Source organism: Lissotriton helveticus, chromosome 2_1 (genome assembly GCF_964261635.1).
Source record: "Lissotriton helveticus chromosome 2_1, aLisHel1.1, whole genome shotgun sequence".
NCBI classification, from domain to species: Eukaryota; Metazoa; Chordata; class Amphibia; order Caudata; family Salamandridae; genus Lissotriton; species Lissotriton helveticus.
Window position 1 is genome coordinate 452,748,488 of NC_136059.1, and position 20,580 is coordinate 452,769,067.

Below are 20,580 nucleotides of genomic sequence, written 5' to 3' on the forward strand. Positions count from 1 at the left end.
TCACCCCCGTGTCGCGGGAGCGCGCGGGAGTGCCCGGGGCTAAGCCCGGGCAAAGGGCGGGCCCTCTGTGGCCCTCTGTGACAGAGGTAGGCTGGGCTGGGCCCGGTTATTTTCATTTCACACCTACCATTATACCGGTGGAGAACGAGGTGTCACCTGAGAAGGTACAGCAAACTCCTTTGTCTCCATAGTTATTGACACGAGATCCATTGATCTCTCCTCTCCATATTCTACATTATTTTACGGTTCATTTATCATTGCCTATATTACAACTTCAGTGGATATACCCTTTCTTATCGACGATACCCCTTTGGAAAAATATTTTTGAGGATGACAAAGAAACTCCGCTCTGGGAGATTAGTGGGGGGATTGACCTGTGCAAAAACAAAATCTAACCCTTTGAGAAATAAATCAGTGAATAATTACTCGCTAAAGGGACAATGTCAGCTTTTCGACCTGTGGGGAAAAGTAGTGGATAAGAAAATAGCTGTTGACGCAAATGATGGCTTATCTTCTATTACACAGGTTGGTCCATCTCAAGTGGTTGATAATATGGTCTCTCCCCCAACACTGATAGACCCATCTCAAATAGAAATCACTGCAGGGACTAGCCCTGTTCTCTTTGATTCTGATGGTCCGACGGGGCCTCATGCTCACTCTATGGAAGGAAAACAAATTAAAAACTCTCCTGCCCCACAGGCTTCTACTGCGTATGTTGGGTCAGGTGAAGATCTTTCTTTGTCATCCATTGACATGGAACTTTGTGGCCGATATGTGGCTGCAGGAAGTCTGAAATCTTCAGAAATTAATCAGCCATCAGTGGGCGCTACCCCATCTGGCCTACTGTTATATAGTGGCACTCCTTCCATAAATGCGCAGGATATGTTCGCGTTGTTAAACGTTTCTACAACCCCTGAGTTCAATCTATCAGGTATTTGTCCTCCTGCTGCTACTGGAGAAAAACCAAATATCGGAGTCTCTGATAGCCCTTGAACATCTGTTATCCTCTATATTATGTCTTTTGGGCAAATTTGTGGGCAGTTCGGACTGTATCTTGGATTCAGTCACTAAAATATTGAAGGCAATGCTGCACAAGGCTCCTGAAATGAGGAGTGCTTCTTCGACCACGACTGATATCGGCCTGGTAACGGGGAATACAAATGTGCCTCCAGAGAAGCTCGATACAAAGCCTTCAGCTATGGATCAAGAAAATAACAGCATGGCCCCGCCAGTTTCTGCGGCAACTAATTGTGTAAAAAACTCTGATTTTGAAATAGAGGAAGAAAACCTGTCTGGTGCAGTAGGTACCTTAGTACAGGAATTATTCCCAATTTTCAAACCTGGAAAAATAGAGCAACAAGAAGATGAGGGTCAAGAAATTACAAAAAAAAAAACGGAAACATAGAAATGACAAAGGGAAAAAAAGAAAACCTTTGCGCAAATACAGGAAGAAAAGACAAAGGCAGATAATCTTTCAAGACTCTATCGTTCTAATTGATAATGAGGAGAATGCCATTGACTCTAACTTGCTGACCACTAAAATGGCAAGTGAATCCTGCCTCTCAAATTATGGTCCAGAGACTAACTGTAATACTCTGCCTTTGATTTTGGAAAATTTGCCTCAGAGGGGTGGTCATGGCCCGACTGCCCCGCCTTTGATAGAGACAGGGAGCATTACTCCGGTTGCACTGGGGGATCTCAACCCTCTGGCTCCTTCTTTTGCTCCTATGGTTGGGGCCAGTAAAAGCCCACTCCGCTCTCCCCAGGCGAACAAAACAAAAACAATGACTTACGTGGACACCTTTGTTTTGGACTTTGTTCCTCTATTTGATGTAAATTTGCCCCTAAATAGATCATGGTTGCTTAAATGTTTTAATGACCAGGAAAGTCTTCACCTTATTCAATCAAGTGATATTGAGTTAGTTTCCCTATTAGGTGAAGATAGTGTAACTAGTATAAGAGTGAAATTTTATTCTAAATTCATTGTAAATTTGATATTACAGCAAGTGGAGATTTTCCAATGTAGAGGTATTGATGTTTTGCCTATTCTCGGTTCTGTTAAGACCTCTCTTCCCCACGGGATGACCCAAAAGGGTGATAAGCTGGATGGGGCATCTACCCCGTTTGAGGATCTAAAGATTTGGGTCTCTAAGGGGAAACGGTCGGTCTCTAAGGCATTGCCTCTTCCACTAATCCAGAACTCTGCGCCATTAGAGGAGATTCACCGGTGGAATTGGCTACATAGCGCCCTTGCATCTAAGAGCACAGACAATTCCAAATTATTCCATCATCTTTAATAATCAATTAAAAATTATCTCCTGGAATGCGGCCGGGATACATAGTAGTCCTGAGAAGCTTGATTTTTTATTCTCGCTGGGAGCAAATGTGATCTGCATCCAAGAAACATGGTGCACCGACAACATCTATGTAGGGAAAGATTACTATGTGTTGGAAGCCCCTGCTGCCCCATCCAGGAAAGGTCATGCTAAAGGGGGAATAGTTTGCTTGTTAACCAATAAACTGTGCTGGAGATTTACGCATTACATTGATCCTAGTAATCTATTTCAAGCGATAAAAATAGCGAATCTCCCCAGTTTTCCTAACAAATCGGGTGTCGTAATTATCAATGTGTATATCCCTCCTGAAGAGTGTTATAATATTTTATTGAAGCGCGTATTTCTGTATATCGGACAGATCAAGAATGTTTCTTCTCCACCTGATGTGATCTTAGTTGGAGATCTGAACTGTAAAATCTCTAACGCTAGTTTAAATTTATTCAGAAATACACCCAAAGAAGAGGCCCAGTTCATCCCACAATCGCTGTTCCCTGATAAAATAATAACTAATAAAAGAGGGAAGATTCTCCTGGAGGAATTATCCGCAGTTGAGGGGCTCATTTTAAATGGGAGATTTCCCTCTGATGTGCCTGCGAAATTTACTCATAAGTCTCCTTTTAGTGCCTCTATTCTCGACTATGTGATCTCTGACTATGACATTTTCCCATATGTCCAGGATCTTATGATATCCCCTACATCTTTAAGTGATCATAGCATAATTACTATAACTCTCTCTTTCAAACCTCCACTCACTGAGTCGTGGTCTCTTGGTAACAATGACGTCACCTTCGAGGGACCTGCGGGTAGGTGTCGTTGGAACTTCACTACCATCAGATGTGTGCATGATATTTTATGCAAAACTATACTAGAACTAAATGGCTGGTATGGTTCTGAAATTGCTAATTTTGAAAAATGTATGAGAAAGATCACTCTAGATGTAAAAAAGATTAGTGGTTCTGGGAAAAAGGTATTTGTCCCTAGTGAATTGCGCATCCTGAATAAGGAAATAAATAAATTAGTCCGAGTGCAATATCTAGGTAGATCAGGTGAACGAGCCAAAGAAATATCGAGGTTAAAAAGAAGGAGAATCAGATTAAAAGCGAGACTAAAAAAGGAGAAGGAAGACCTAGTATGGATAAACTTGCGGGAGGCAGTTGTGCATGGCAAAACTAGAGAATTTTGGTCCATAATTGGGAGGGGATGCGGCACCAGAAGCACCCCTCTTCCCATTCCTATCTCTGAAGAGGTATGGTCTGCTTATATTAGGAAGTTGTATGCAGGGAATGCAGCTTCGGCTGTAGATAGTGTCCCTGATCTAACATCTGAGGATCCGATTAATTACCCTACAGAGAAATCAATAGAAATGGCCATAAAAAACATGCGTTTGTCCGGCGCAATGGGACCTGATGAACTCCCCATGACGGTTCTAAAGCAGGAACCTTCGCTCTGGAGTAAGATTCTTTACCTATTGTTCAAATCCTGCTTTGATACTAAAATGGTCCCTGCCTCTGGGAAGGGAAGTATACTGGTCCCTATTTTTAAGAAGGGAGTTAGGGACAGCCCCATGAATTACCGTTTGATCGCTCTCCTCGACTCAGTTGGAAAGGTTTTTGCCAAATGTATTTTAAGCTTGCTTGAAAATTGGGTCGAGGAGAATAATAATCTACCCTGTGAACAAACTGGTTTCCGTAGGGGACATGGTACGTTAGACAACCTCACCACCCTACATGTGATCTCTGATAAATATACACGTGTAAGAGGAGGAGTGGTGTTCGCCGCGTTTATTGATTTCTCCACGGCGTTCGATAAAGTTGATCGTCGAACGTTGTGGAGAAAATTAGCAGCCCTTGGTTTACCAATATATCTATTGGATCTGTTACGAGTACTTCATTCTGAAACGTGGTGTAGTGTTCTCCAGGGGGGAGAGAGGGGACTCTCGTATAAAATTCCTTCTTTGAACGGCCTCAAACAAGGCTGTCTGCTGGCACCACTACTTTTCTCATTATACACCGCAGATCTTCCCGCTTCTTTGTCAGCTTGTGCGGGTATAGCTCCGGTGGTAGGGGGGACCCCTATCTCTTGTCTCATGTATGCTGATGATATTCTGGTGTTGGATTTAACCCCCAAAGGTCTTGCTAATCGGTTGCAAGCTTTACACGTTTTTGCTGATGCCCATTTTATGAAGATTAATATATCTAAAAGCAAAATTATGTGTATTACTGGAAAAAAGAAATGCCGTTCTGAAAATTTCGGATGGCGTATTGGTTGTCAGAAACTAGAGGTTGTTAAAACCTATACCTTTTTGGGTAAAATTATTGCGGCCAATTTGAGTGAGAGACCCCATATCGAGCACATTTCACGCAAAGCACTTGCGCATGGCAAAGGTTTAAATTCTCTCTACTCTGCCACTGGAAAGAGACACTTTGCTTGTCTTCTTGAAGTGTTTAGGGCAAAGATTCCCCCTACGATACTATATGGCATAGAACTTATAGAGTTGAAGCATTGGGATTTTTGTAATAAAATTGAAGGGAAACTCTTCAGATCCGTATTCACCCCTCAATACCTCGTGCTCTTTGGCAGCATGTAGGCTTGATTTTGGCCTGAGGAGCAGCTGGGTTCAGGGACTATGTGCCCTGGTAAGATGGGTGGCTTGCTTGGCTAGAGCCGAATTGGGGTCGATGAGAGCCCTCCTTAAAAAGGAATTGTTGGGCAACTTTAAAGAGTTCTCCCGATTAGTAAGGAGTTTCAGAAGAGCTGTGTCACTCTTAAAGCTAGATGAAAGTGTTTTATTCCTCCATTCATCGTCACATCTAAAACTCCTGCTAAAACAGGTATCGTGGGAACTATGCTATCAAATAGACAAGAACACAATACAAGAAAAAGGGGGTTGCGATCTTCTCCTTAATTCTTATGCTATGAAGTTGGCCCAACCTTATGCCACATGGAACATGCCACATGGTGTTCGTAGATTTTGGTTTCTTTTACGATATGATTTAGTGCCCTTAAATTCACTTCTATCTAAATGGAATGGAACCTCTTCCATGTGCAATTTCTGTAACTTGAGTATTCAGGATCGTATGCATGTCATGTTGATCTGTCCTGCTCTTCGCTCATTGCGGTTTAAATGGTTAAAATCGATATGTCTCCAATTGGGTATTACTGATGTGAATACTCTTTTACGATTTTTACACTGTCCTCCTAATGAAATGTTTTGCTTCTATATTTTTAACTTTTTTAAAGGTTTTTTAGCTATTTATTAAGGAATCTGGAGAGGTCTGACATTGTTTTCTCTTGTCAATTTTTCTATGGATGAAATTTGTCTTGTATGTATGATTGAATTTTTGTGTTTTTTCTGTTTGTATTCGTCTTTTGAATTCTATGTGGCCCTTACCAAGAGCCAAAACATAATAAATAAAATTGAAAAAAAAAAATTGAAATTGCCGTGAATAGGCACTTGCAATCCCCTGCAAGGATTGCACCCCCTCTTATTCACAAAATATCATCACGCAAAATGATTTGCTATCGGTTTCGTCTACCCATACCCAAGTGTCCACATTGATGAGGGCTAAACGTTTCCTGCTATTGGTTACGTATACAAAAATATGATCTAAATTCATTTTTTGGTCTGAATTCATTATTCAAAACATATCAAAAGCTACATTACTCAATCTAAGCCGTGGATCGACGGCTTAGATTGAGTAATGTAGCGTGATGATATTTTGCCGCGTGTTCTTTTAGACACCGAGGAAGGGACGCTTCCCGAAACGCGTCTGTCTTGATATTAAAAACCATTTAAGCTGAAGATCCCGTGAGTGCTGTATTTCTTCTCATTGAAAGAACCTTGGGGGAGAATTTTGGAGCATTGATATTTACGCGGTACACCACCGCGTTACAGCACCCGCCACGATAGTAACTCGCAGGATGGTGTTTTTGGAGCAGTAAGATTATATATATAAAGAGATAGAGAGATATATATATAGATATATATAGATAGATATACAGATAGATAGATATACAGATAGATAGATATATATATATATATAGATAGATATACAGATAGATAGATATACAGATAGATAGATATACATATATATATATGTGTGTGTGTATATATATATATATATATATATATATATATATCAACAACCATAAGTCACAAAGGTAACTTACGAACGACCACTCCAACCAAGCTGTTTTTCAGTTTCTTTTAATGGAGACAGCATGCATGACGCGTTTCGCCTTCCAAAGGCTTATTCATATGCAGCATTTACAAGGGATGGGTTCGTTTGCTTTTAAAATAACGTAGCTCTAAACATTAAAGAGGGACTAGTGCCCAACAGTTAAAATTTAAGGTGACAGCAAGGTTTTCGTAATTCTTTTTCCAAGGCACAGTGTCAGTAAGTACTATTATTTGCTTTTTTAGGATAGTTCCATTGGAATTAGTAGTATTCCATCATACCTGTGTCCCGACACTGTTCTCTGAATTTCCACTGTGTCAGTCGAACCACAGTGCCCAGAATGCACCCTTGCTGCTTCTCTTCGTGAGTACTGTCCTCCAATGTTGTCCTTGGCCGAATTATTTCCTTGAATCGGCCCGCAGCCTTATACCAAGTGCCTTTTTAAGGAAAAGTTCCAAGTGTGGCAAGTATTTCCCAGCAGCGGCGTGTTTCAAGGATAATCCCTCTACCATCCATATTCCATTTGTTTTCACAATTCGTCTTCCAGAAGAACACACTCCTCAGCATGACGGGCTCGGAGGAAATCTCCTTCGCCGATTCTGGCTGTGTCCGTATTCATTCCTCCAGTCGAGGCGAGCCCCTCATTGAGACCACTTCCATTCTTCTGCAGTAGAATTTTACTTCCCAGCCGGAGGGCGCTTTTAACTGGATACTCTCCACTGTCCAAACTTCTGACAAAAAAAGCGCCTCATCCAAATGAATCGGGGTCGTCCTTCAAGGTGTGTCAGACACCTTCCAAACATCAACAACCATAAGTCACAAAGGTAACTTACGAACGACCACTCCAACCAAGCTGTTTTTCAGTTTCTTTTAATGGAGACAGCATGCATGACGCGTTTCGCCTTCCAAAGGCTTATTCATATGCAGTATTTACAAGGGATGGGTTCGTTTGCTTTTAAAATAACGTAGCTCTAAACATTGAAGAGGGACTAGTGCCCAACAGTTAAAATTTAAGGTGACAGCAAGGTTTTCGTAATTCTTTTTCCAAGGCACAGTGTCAGTAAGTACTATTATTTGCTTTTTTAGGATAGTTCCATTGGAATTAGTAGTATTCCATCATACCTGTGTCCCGACACTGTTCTCTGAATTTCCACTGTGTCAGTCGAACCACAGTGCCCAGAATGCACCCTTGCTGCTTCTCTTCGTGAGTACTGTCCTCCAATGTTGTCCTTGGCCGAATTATTTCCTTGAATCGGCCCGCAGCCTTATACCAAGTGCCTTTTTAAGGAAAAGTTCCAAGTGTGGCAAGTATTTCCCAGCAGCGGCGTGTTTCAAGGATAATCCCGCTACCATCCATATTCCGTTTGTTTTCACAATTCGTCTTCCAGAAGAACACACTCCTCAGCATGACGGACTGGGAGGAAATCTCCTTCGCCGATTCTGGCTGTGTCCGTATTCATTCCTCCAGTCGAGGCGAGCCCCTCATTGAGACCACTTCCATTCTTCTGCAGTAGAATTTTACTTCCCAGCCGGAGGGCGCTTTTAACTGGATACTCTCCACTGGACAGGCTGAGGAGTGTGTTCTTCTGGAAGACGAATTGTGAAAACAAACGGAATATGGATGGTAGCGGGATTATCCTTGAAACACGCCGCTGCTGGGAAATACTTGCCACACTTGGAACTTTTCCTTAAAAAGGCACTTGGTATTAGGCTGCGGGCCGATTCAAGGAAATAATTCGGCCAAGGACAACATTGGAGGACAGTACTCACGAAGAGAAGCAGCAAGGGTGCATTCTGGGCACTGTGGTTCGACTGACCCAGTGGAAATTCAGAGAACAGTGTCGGGACACAGGTATGATGGAATACTACTAATTCCAATGGAACTATCCTAAAAAAGCAAATAATAGTACTTACTGACACTGTGCCTTGGAAAAAGAATTACGAAAACCTTGCTGTCACCTTAAATTTTAACTGTTGGGCACTAGTCCCTCTTCAATGTTTAGAGCTACGTTATTTTAAAAGCAAACAAACCCATCCCTTGTAAATGCTGCATATGAATAAGCCTTTGGAAGGCGAAACGCGTCATGCATGCTGTCTCCATTAAAAGAAACTGAAAAACAGCTTGGTTGGAGTGGTCGTTCGTAAGTTACCTTTGTGACTTATGGTTGTTGATGTTTGGAAGGTGTCTGACACACCTTGAAGGACGACCCCGATTCATATATATATATATATATATATATATATATATATATGTATGTATATATATGTATCTGTATATACACACACACATGCACACAAACTCATACTCTCTCTTGAGTGAAATGGCTAGCACCCCTGTGCCTCTGCAAATTCGTCACTTAGGATATTGATCCTGCCCAACCCATTTGTCATCATTGGGTGCTATTATTAAGAATGTTGCTGTGGCGAACCTCCGTGTTTTGCAGCGTGAATCTTTCTGGATTCACTATGCTGTGCATATTCCACAATCTGGTGGTTGGGTCCGGAATCGTAGTCTTTTTTTCTCTTTTTCTCTTTTTTTTTTTTTGTCTTAGCCCAGGTGGGCGTCGACGTCCCACCATTTGGTGTCCTTTCGGTGACGTCGGCGTGCTTCCGGCGGAAGCTACCACCCTTGGGCGCCATCTTCAGATTCTTTTTTCCGCCGTTGGGTCTGGATCGTCGCGTGAAGCTCCAGAAGTTTTGGAGGAGGAAAGAAGAAAATACAGCAGAAATTCACAGGTGAAGACCTAAGAACATTGACAAAAGAGGACCTTTAGTGAGGAGACGACGAAGAAAGGAGAGAACTTCGAAATCTTCGACCTCCTTGAAGGAATGCGCACACAGGGGGCCCCCTGAGCGCAGGGATGTACAAGACGCCGTTTAAATTCTGCAAGAACTGCCACCACAAGTTCGCACAGAAGGACCAGCACCCAGTCTGCAACCTCTGCCTGCCAATCGGCCACGAAAGCAGAGACTGCAACGCCTGCTCCGTCTTCAAGCCGAAGACACTCCGAATTCGAGAAGGACAGAGGACGGCTCACCACACGATGCAGGGCAAGGGCCAAGCCCCGACGCTCTATGAACTTGGCCTCTCCACCGACGATGAGGACAACATCGCCGAAGGACCAGATGACTTCACGGTCGTTGAGACCGATAAGAGCACGCCTGATAAGGTAGGAGAGTCTACGACCCCGAAAACTCCCACAGGGCCTCGAAAACCTGAGGCAGACTCTCGAATGTCTGAGCACAGAGCCTCGAAAGGAGCACCGGCGCCGAGCAAATCGACGACCGAAGCTGCATCCTCCGAAAAAGAGCCCAGCGGATCCTCCGAGAAGGACTCCCGGAGGCAGAAGACAAGCGAAAAGCAAAGGTCATCGAAGCAAGCCCCCGAAAAAGGGACTTCGACTTCGACGTCGAAAGAAAAAGAGCCGAAGAAAGCTTCGACGACGACGCCGAAAAGGGCGGCCGAAACGCTCGACGACGAACAGGCCGCAGAAATGCAGAGGAAAAAGAGAAGGCTCGAGGCCGAAATGGAGAACATCCTTCAGAGAAAGAAGGACTTCGACGAAAAAATGAAAAGTTACAAGATCCCCCCCGGAGCCGGCACCGACCGTCGCTGAGGTACAGGAGATTGAAGAGTTCGACATCGAAGAGCCGCCGAAAACTCCGGAACCTTCGGAACACGAAGAGGAGGAGGACCTCTACTACACAGAGGGGGATTACGGGGAACAGCAGTCAAGCTACGGTTCAGGTTCCTCGACGGCCCAAGACCAGGAATGGCAGGACATCGAGGCCGAAAACCCAGAGGAGGCGGTAGAAACATACCCCTCGAGGCCTTCGCCACCGGATGACATTGGGGCATACAATGAGGTGGTAAGGAAGGCGGCAACAGCTTATGGAATTAAGCTGGAAGAGGAGAAGCCAAAAGCAGACTTCCTACTCGAGACACTGCTCCCCATACAGACAAGGAGCCAGTTCCTGCCCATGCTCAAGAGTATCACGGCCCAGGGGAAGGAGGCCTTCAAGGACCCGGCTACATGCAGATCTGTAACGCCGAGGACCGAGAAGAAGTACAAATTCTCCTCCGAAGACCCAGCTTACATCAAGGGTTCCGTCACAGCGGATTCTATCATCGCTGCAACGGCCAGGAAAAGGGCAAACGTCCCAACAACGTCCGGACCCCCACCTGACAAAGAAAGCAGGAGGATGGACCTAACGGGCAGGAAGATTGAGAGGAACGCTGCAACGCACTGGCGAATGGCGAATTCCAACGCCCTCCTGAATAGGCATCAATACCAGCACTGGGAGGAGATGGGACAGTTGCTCAAGCACCTCCCGGAACAATACCGTGACAGAGGAGCACACCTGGTAGAGGAAGGGAAGAGCATCGCCAACTCATGCCTGAAGACAGCCTTGGACGGGGCAGAAACATCCAGCAGACTGATGGCTATAGGCATCACTGAAAGAAGGCAAGCATGGCTCAGGATCTCAGGATTGAAGGCTGAAGTCCAGAACAACATCCCGAACACACCCTTCAGCGGTGAAACATTGTTCGGAGCCCCAGTCAATGATAAGCTCACCCAACTGAAGAAGGACAACGAGACGGCAAGGTCCATGGGAGCCCTGCAGTTCAGAGGGATGAGAAGGGGCACTCCGTCGCGGAGGCCGAACGGCAGAGGTGGAAGCCAGAGAGGAGATTCTTACCAGACTTTCCACCAGGGGCAACAGAGTGACAGCCAAGGCCACCAGGGGCAGCAGAGGCAAAACTGGAACTACCAAGGCAGGGGCCAGTCCTTTCGATCGAGAGGAAATGGACGGGGCCAAAGAAGAAGAGGCGGCGAACAGCCCCCCTCTAAGTGACTTCACACGAGAGAAGGTGCTCTACCACTCACACCCTCCGGGGGAGGAGCACGGGAAAACAAAGAGGAGAGGGCTACACGGACAAGACACAAAGGAACATGCAACTCCGGTAGGAGGAAGATTGAGATTTTTTCTCCAGGAGTGGAGAAAAATAACAGACAAGTGGATACTCAATATTATGCAGTTCGGGTACTGCATAGAGTTGGAAAAAAGGCCACCAAACAGAAAACCAAAGAAAAGACAGCACTCAGGAAGAGAGCTGCAACTACTGCAAGAGGAAGCCCAAGAACTCCTCCTCAAAGCGGCCATAGAACGGGTCCCCTTCAAAGAACGGAACATGGGAGTGTACTCAAACTACTTCCTAGTGCCAAAGGTGGATGAAAGCCTAAGACCCATCCTGGATCTACAATTCCTGAACAAATACGTCAAAACTCAAAAATTCAAAATGACGTCCCTACAAGAGGTCATTCCTCAGATAAAAGCAGGGGACTTGTTGTCTACCATAGACCTAAAAGATGCATACCTGCACATCCCCATGAACAAGCAGCACAAGCACATGCTAAGGTTCACAGTAAACAAGGATCACTACCAATTCACGACCCTAGCTTTCGGCCTAAAGTCCGCACCAAGGGTGTTCACCAAATGCCTTGCGGCAGTAGCCGCCCACCTAAGGAGAAAGGGGATACACCTGTACCCCTACCTCGACGACTGGCTGGTGAAGGCAAACTGCTACAGGACATGCAAAGAGCATGCAGAACAGGTGACAGGAACGCTAGCAAACCTGGGGTTCTCCATACACTGGGGCAAAAGCTCGATGGAACCAGAGCAGGTGAAGATCTTCCTGGGAGCCCAGATCGACACCATACAATGCAGAGTCTTACCGAGCGAAAAGAGAACGCTCAGCCTACTGAGGGAGAAACATCACTACCAGAAGGGGCGATCTCTGACAGTGAGGACTGTGAGCAAGATCTTGGGGATGATGGCATCATGCATCCACCTGGTCCCCAATGCACGCCTACAAATGAGACCACTCCAAGAGTGGCTGCAACAACAATGGTCACAAGCTACAGGAAGTTGGGAGGATCTAGTGGTTGTAACGCACAGGGTGCAGGAAGAGATAAGGTGGTGGACCAAGGACAGAATAACAGAAGGCAAAACTCTAACACCCCCGGACCCAACAGTGACCATCACCACAGACTCGTCCCAGAAAGGGTGCGGCGCTCACATGAGCAGGCTCAGAGTGAGGGGTCTGTGGAGCCCTACAGATGCAGTCAGGCACATCAACTACCTGGAACTGAAAACTGTGTTGCTAGCCCTCAAGGCCTTTCAGAAACACCTACACAACCGGAAGGTGCTAATACAAACAGACAACACCACAACGATGTTTTACATAAACAAACAGGGGGGAACTCAATCGTTCCCGCTGGCAAACTTGGCACAAGAGATCTGGAAATGGGCCATACCACTAAAAATAGACCTGCTAGCCATACACCTGCCAGGGAAGGACAATGTGGAAGCGGATTGGCTCAGCAGGCAGACTTCAGCATCCCACGAGTGGGAACTCAACAGTCAGGAACCAGAGAGTCTATTCAGGAAGTGGGGCACCCCAGCAATAGACCTATTTGCAACACACCGGAATGCAAAATGCCAATACTTTGCATCCAGGCAACCAGAGGCACGGTCCCAGGGGAATGCCCTATGGATAAGCTGGTCAAAAACATTTGCCTACGCTTTTCCCCCGATACCACTGATCCCCAGGGTGCTCAACAAATGCATGAAGAGCAACATGACGCTCATCCTTGTGGCACCACAATGGTCCAGACAGACGTGGTATTCTCAGATAATGGAGATGGCGCAGGGGCCTCCCCACAAGTTCTCAAAAAGAAGAGACCTACTCTCCATGGAAAACGGAGGAATCCTACACCCAGAGCCAGAGAGCCTAAACCTCTCAGCCTGGCTCCTGAGGACTTAGAATTTGCACACCTGAAACTACCAGAGAGCACCCTGCGGGTGCTGCGAGAGGCAAGAAGGCCCAGCACACGCAAGTGCTATGGGGAAAAGTGGAAAAGATTCACTCAATGGTGTTGCAAGAAACAACTCCAAAGGAGACTGACCAAGGAGTCCACGGTGCTAAGGTACCTCACACACCTAATCAAGGCAAAGCTAAGCTCATCCTCACTGAGAGTGCACCTAGCAGCGATTGTGGCATACACAAGAGGAGAAACAGGGAGAAGCTTCTTCACATCTCAAGTCGTGAAAAGATTCCTGGAAGGGGCTAAAAGAATAGCACCGCCAAAGAGAATGCCGCCACCGGCCTGGAACTTAAACGTGGTACTGACGGAGCTCATGAAAGCACCCTTCGAACCCATCCACAAAGCATCACTGCAAATGTTGACAATGAAGACGGCCTTCCTGGTGGCGATCACCTCACTATGAAGGGTGAGCGAACTGCAGGCACTCACACTGCAGGAACCCTACATCCAGATACACAGTGACAGGGTCGTGATGAGAACTGACCCACACTTCATGCCAAAGGTGGTGTCAAGGTTCCACATGAATCAGAGTATTCAGATCCCTAGCTTCTTCCAAAACCCCACTACAAGCGCTGAGAGGTCGCTCCACACCCTAGACGCAAGAAGGGCTGTGATGCACTACATTGAAAGAACGAAGGACCACAGGAAGACGAAACAGTTCTTCGTGTCCTTCGCTAACAGTTACATGGGCAAACCAGTTACGAAAAACACCATAGCCCGATGGATCGCACAGACAATTCAGTTCTGCCACAAGCAAGCTGGCCAGGAGCTAACAGGAGGGGCACGAGAACACTCCACCAGGAAGAAAGGAGCAACAATTGCCTTCCTGGCCAACACACCGATTCAGGATATATGCCTGGCGGCAACATGGGCTTCAGTACACACTTTCACGAAGCACTACTGCGTGGATGTACAGATGAACAAGGAAGCACAAGTAGGACAAAAAGTGCTTCAACATATTTTTAGCAACCAACGCTCATCTTCCACCCAACCGCCACAAAAGTAACGAAAACCGCTACAAAATCTATGCACAGCATAGTGAATCCAGAAAGATTCACGCTTCAAAACGAATAGTTTCTTACCTGTCGGTGTAGTTTTGCAGCTTGAAGATCTTTCTGGATTCACTAGCGAACCCACCCGCCTCCGCCAGAAAGATGAGGCTGGAAAAGAGGGTGGAAAAACATGGAAAAGAAAGCAAGTTGGAACAATTACAAAATACGTGGAAACAATAACGTTGAAAAAACGATTAACATACATAGCCATGGATTCACTACAAAGACATACAAGGAAAAGAGACTGAAAAAAGAATCCGAAGATGGCGCCAAAGGGTGGTAGCTTCCGCCGGAAGCACGACGACGTCATCGAAAGGACATCAAATGGTGGGACGTCGACGCCCACCTGGGCTACGACAAAAAAAAAAAGAGAGAAAAAAAGACTACGATTCCGGACCCAACCACCGGATTGCGGAATATGCACAGCATAGTGAATCCAGAAAGAACTTCAAGCTGCAAAACTACACCGACAGGTAAGAAACTATTCGTTCGTTTGAACCCCCCCCCTTTTGTTGATGGAGTTCAATACATACATTCCATTTGGCAGATCTGCAGGAGAGGGGGAGAGGGATCTACACGGAGAAAAAGCGCACACCAATTTCACATAACGCCCATGGCTTAGTCTTTACAGTATTCAACAAAATAGTAATACCTAGGCAACTGAAGGGTCCTGCTAGGTGATCAGGTACATACAAACATGAATGATAGAGGCGCAACAATAGGTATATACTATATAACTATTGTTGCGCCTCTATCATTCATGTTTGTATGTACCTGATCACCTAGCCCTGACCTAGGAACTTGTAACTAGTCGCAGGGGGTCCCTTTCTTATTTTAGTCTTTACAGTAGACACATGTGGTGTCCATCAAAATCTTGCTGTCATAAAGCTGTCAGATTTTTCATAATAGGGAAGTGAGTTGGGTGGCTGTATGGGAGTATGAAGTTTTGTATGGATGAGTATAGTAGAGCCTGAAGAGTATTATTGATTGGATGGGTTAGCGAATGAGTCCGTGAGATTCGACAAGGGGTTAAGTAGATGGAAGAGGTGAGTGACTGGGTGAGTTACATATATAGGGACCAGCAGGGACATGAGGAGCTTTGGTTTTTAGTAAAGAAGAAATGACCAGCAGCTAGAGACTTCTATTTGTCAATGAGATAAAAAGAGGAGAATATTAAGACAAGTGGCAAGTAGGAGATTACAAAATATGCTGTAAAATAGGTAGAAAGTGGTAGGCACATCAAAGGGGGGTGGAGAGACGTGGATATCATTAGTAGAATGTACAAATGGGGGAGAAGACAGAGGGAAGAACTGATGAGAAGTGTGGGATAGAGATGGCCAATGAGAGGAAAAAGCGAAAGAAAAGTAAATGAACATAAAGTAAGGCAGATCGAAAGTTGGAACATGGAGAGCGAAAAAGGGAAAGTGGAGACACCTTAGTGACGTGTGGTGGGAATATGAAGATCAATCAAGATGGACCATTAAATTAAAAGATCTCAAACAATACATACACTACAAGCAATAGTATTAGTCAGACAACCAAGTTTTATTATATTTCCTGAATCTCGACAGCCTGGACTCATTGCAGATGAAGGAGGGAAAAGTACAGCACCCAACAGCAGTGATTGAGCAAGCAATATCACAGTAGGTAATCTTTCTATATTGGGTAAATAAATAAGGTCTTAATGGATAGAGCATAAAGATTGTTCTGGTGTGTGCCGCCTAATTTAGTTGTTAGCAATTGTTGGAATTGCTGTGTGCTAGATTATGATTGGTCTGAAAACGGATCCTACTTCTAATCAGCAGCTAGAGTATGATCTGAAGTACCATAGTGATTCACTCATGACCAGGAAAGCTTAACAATCAAGTGAGCTGCTGTGTTCAGCTATAGCTGAAGACTGCGCTGAAGCTTCAGTAGAGCTACAAGATGTATGGACGTGCCATAATCCTGCTGAGACTAGATAAGGATATTGAGCATAGGGTCATGGAGCTTAATGTTGAACTATCTTTCTTAAAGGCGCAGCCATTTTGAGATGGACATGGTGGTTCATAAATAGCTTGAGCCTTGCTTACTTTGAGGGGAACTCAGATCATCTCTGTGACAGCACATCTTGCCGTGCCACTCTATTAATCTTTTGTTTTTCAGCAGGCGGTGTAGCTTCTGAGGCGACCAGGATTGCCCAGGACTCTTAACACCTATATTCACTTCTACAGAAGAATACAGGGACACTCATCTTAGACTGCACTCCTCATATATGTATTGGAGTCCCTTTTAATCACTGAATACAGTTGTTCGCAGGAGAATAGGCTCTAACATTTGCAGTTGTCTGCAGTTCCACTGTGTACAACATATGTAGTAATTAAAATGTAATCCATTTCTGCTGTTGACCTATGTTTTTATAAACCTAGTGATTATGTAGGAGCCGGTAGTTTGAGTCAAACTGATTGGTAAAAAACATTGAAATCACAAGATTTCTTCAGCTCTGGTTATTATCTGGTGGATTTCTGTTTAGTCACTAAAGAAATAAGCTATGTGTATAATGGTCTTGAATAATCTGAGGTCATGTTATTTTATTTTATTTTTAGATATGCCATTGCCCTAGCTCTGAGGGAAAAGCAACGAGTAATATTTACCAGTCCAATTAAAGCCCTTAGTAACCAGAAGTATCGTGAAATGTATGAAGAATTCCAAGATGTAGGTTTGATGACTGGAGATGTCACTATTAACCCTACTGCATCATGTCTTGTGATGACTACGGAGGTAATTTTAACTGTTCTCAATACCTAATTTTAAGATTTCATTTATACTGACTTTCTTTTTGTTCTGGACCTGTAATCTAAAAATTGTCATAATCAATTTTGGATTGTGCAGTAAAATTATAATTTTGAGATGTTTTTCGTTGTGGGAGGATGGGGAAGAATCTTGTATTGAGAGACCATTTGCAATTAGCCTTTCCATTATGGAATAGCTGTGAGGGTGTGTCACTTAATCTTGCACCCTAATTCCACTGTAACAATAAACAGTGGCTTCTCAGCAAGTATGTAAAGTCTGGTTGTGCTTAAAGTTATGCAACTCTTCAACTGCAAGCCTTCTTGCACATTTTTTGACCAGAGTATAACACACGCTTAGGTTAATGTTTCTTGTAATTTTCATTACTGGATGAATTGGAATTGTGTGGCGATTAACATTTAATAAGTGTTCTGGGTGAGAGATCAAGTTAAAATTAGTTCTCTTGTGGCTTTTAGGTGACATTTTACTGACCTAAAGATAATGATTCAAGTGATTTGCTAACATTTCTTGGTAATGTAAAATCAAATTCTGTTTTTTATACTAGATCTTAAGGAGCATGTTATATAGAGGATCGGAGGTCATGCGTGAAGTGGCTTGGGTTATTTTTGATGAAATTCATTACATGCGAGATGCAGGTATTTTCGACTATATATCTCATTTTCTTTAACGCCGAGTGTAAGAATGGCACCATGCGTTGGTTTGTTTGATTTTAGTTGAATCTTTGAAGAACTTGCTTACTGAATTATATTTAAATAAACATGACTTTCTATATTTACCAACTGACGCTCATAAATAGGACCTGGTTATTTTAGATGGGTGTGCCACCTATGCACCAGAACTTGGCATTTCATTGGCATTCTCATGTTAATGATGGCAAATATAAGTTGCTAACCAACCTGTAGGAGGCAGCCTAAAAAAAGACAAACTTTAAAGAACCTGCTTCGAAGTCATTTTTGATAGATTTACGAGGTACTGTATATATGCTTCATAAACCGTAATGTTTTTCATGGTATTCTGTTACCATACAGATTTGGAGTGACAATAGGATCAACATCACCTTTTGTTAGGTGTCTGAAAAGCTTTCTAAGAGAAGCATCAATGCTGAAAGCAGTGTCATTCGTTGACATGTTTCTAACCTAGCAGTCTTTCAGCATTGGTCCTCCTTTCCATCTTACTAAAAGTTTTTTTAGGTTTTGCCTACAGACCTTCTTAAACTGTCTGTTGTCGAATACCTACTGTGGACAGTTCTAATACTTATAGTGGACTTTTGGTCCAGTCCATTACTTTTCATGTTATGGAGTTTTGTGTAGCGCTCGTGTACCCGAAGGTGCCTTGGCGCTCCGTAAGGAAGATCAATGAGGCGGGCTAGGTACTGATATGGCCTCTTAGGTGTTGAGAAATTTTTTCAGCGCTTTCCAAAAGTGTGAAAGGGCCTGGGATTTTTTTTATTCCAAAGGAAGGGAGTTCCACCGTCTAGCCGTAGAGGTGACAAAGCTTTTGTCACCCTATCAAGGTCATCGGAACTTGGGCACTTCGACATCCTTTGCGCCTGAAGTGTGTATTGGTCTAGAAGGTGTGGACCAGCGGAAATACTGTTAAGAGCCATTCGTCCAATATTGTGAAGTTCCTTAACCCCTTCAGCGCTGCGTGAATTCCGCTGCGGTGCTGAAGGTTCTAAAGAACCTATGGACTCATGACGGAACGGTTCTGTCATGAGCACAGGCCAACCGACGCTCATGACGGAACCGTTCCGTCATGAGCACCGAAGGGGTTAAAAGTAGTGCACAAGGCCTTAAATAAAATTCTTTTTAGGTCTTGGCTAGCATAGGCTGCGCACATGCACAGTCTCGCTGACGGGATTTAATGACTCTGAGTAGCGAGGGTAAACCCCGCCCCTCTTCTCCATTGGCTGGCCTCCTAAACGGCGGCCAGCCATTGGAGAAGAGGTCTCAGTTACGTCATTCTCTCGCTATAAGCCCCGTCTTTTTCGGATTGGGGGCGTGTTTTTTAGGTTTGTTGTACCCTCTTCTCCATTGGCTGGAATGGTAAACAAGAAGTCAAAAACACGCCTGTTGTGTACATTCCAGCCAATGGAGAAGAGGGGAGAAAGAAAAACACGCCCCCCCAGTCTGCAAAGGACGGGGCTTAGTGACAAATGGCGAGCGCTTGTCACTACCAGAGTCCAGGTGCTGATACGTGCACTGCACGTCGAACAGAGGGGGGAGCGGCGCCCTTGTCTACGGAAGGAAGCTGGGAACTGCTGAAAACGTGCTCTCTCAGCTCTGTGACTGCCCGAAGAGGTAAGGCCAGGCCGCTTGTGTTTAAGGAAGACTGCTTTCAGCACCTGGCTGTCCGTGCTAGCACCACCTCAGCGAAGCTATACACACAGGCAAAAGAAAACATTTTAATAACCGGAGTTATAGCTGCTTTAGAAATACTATGTACGTATGCTCTCAAGCTGTCCGTGTTGTTCGGTGGGTCGTGGTAAAGGCTTCATGCAGAACTGTTTAATTAATAATGGTTCGCCTGTAAAGCGCTGTAAAGCCCCGGGGCCAGTTTCCGCTGTATAAAACGGCAAAGGGTATTCGTTTGTGCGCACAGCAGAAAGTGAATCCAGCCAAGGCTGACTAAGTTGCTCTTTGGGGGTCGGTCATTCACAATCAGCCCTTACACCATTGTGTTTTTTCCTCCTAATTTACTTTTCCAATCCGCCCCCTTTCTGTAGCACTGAATGTCTGGCTACGTGTTTTTATCTGTGCTCATTTGCTACAACCTGGCGAGAGCAGAGAATCTGAGAAATGCGTGGCCGGGAGGGTGCGGGAACCCGTGGCTCTTTCACGGGAGGGCACCACTGTGGGGCAGGAATGATTGCTATGCTGCCGGGCTCTTCCCAGGGCAGGTCTCGCCTTCGGCAGGAGGAATGTAAGTTTGTGTTGATTCTAGGCGGCCTGCAGGGAGCGGTTTGCTTCAGTGCGCACCGCTCTCCGAGCCAAGCCAGTTAGCGTTTCATAGTTCGAGGCACTCTTGCAAGTTGCAACCTGCTTCTCCAGAAGGCGCACTGATGTTCCCTTGCTGATGCAAACTGCTTATAAAGGCTGAGAGGAAATGTGTGGCATGGCCAGATTTGTTTTTAGAATTAAACATTTTGCTTGTTTAGTCGTCTTCAGTTTCATTGTACCACAGTTCGTTAAAATCGCGAGCGCTTGTCATGCCTTTGCCCTGACCAGTGATGCGTGTCAAGCTCAGGGCAGAGCCGGGGGTGGGGTGGTGCTGGTAAAGAGCTTGTACTGCGAAGGACAGGGGTGGATCGTGTTGGAGGGTGGCCCTGTGCCTT

General features: G+C 44.9%; 1 protein-coding gene across 1 annotated transcript in view; it reads left to right on the top strand.

Moving 5' to 3' along the window:
- The window catches only part of MTREX (Mtr4 exosome RNA helicase), an 865,138-nt gene that overhangs the window by 120,947 nt on the left and 723,611 nt on the right, over positions 1-20,580 (top strand). Inside the window, exons 6-7 of the mRNA XM_078675087.1 lie at positions 17,042-17,216; positions 17,791-17,881. Of these exons, the coding sequence (XP_078531213.1) occupies positions 17,042-17,216; positions 17,791-17,881 (266 nt within the window). The remainder of the gene's footprint in view (positions 1-17,041; positions 17,217-17,790; positions 17,882-20,580) is intronic.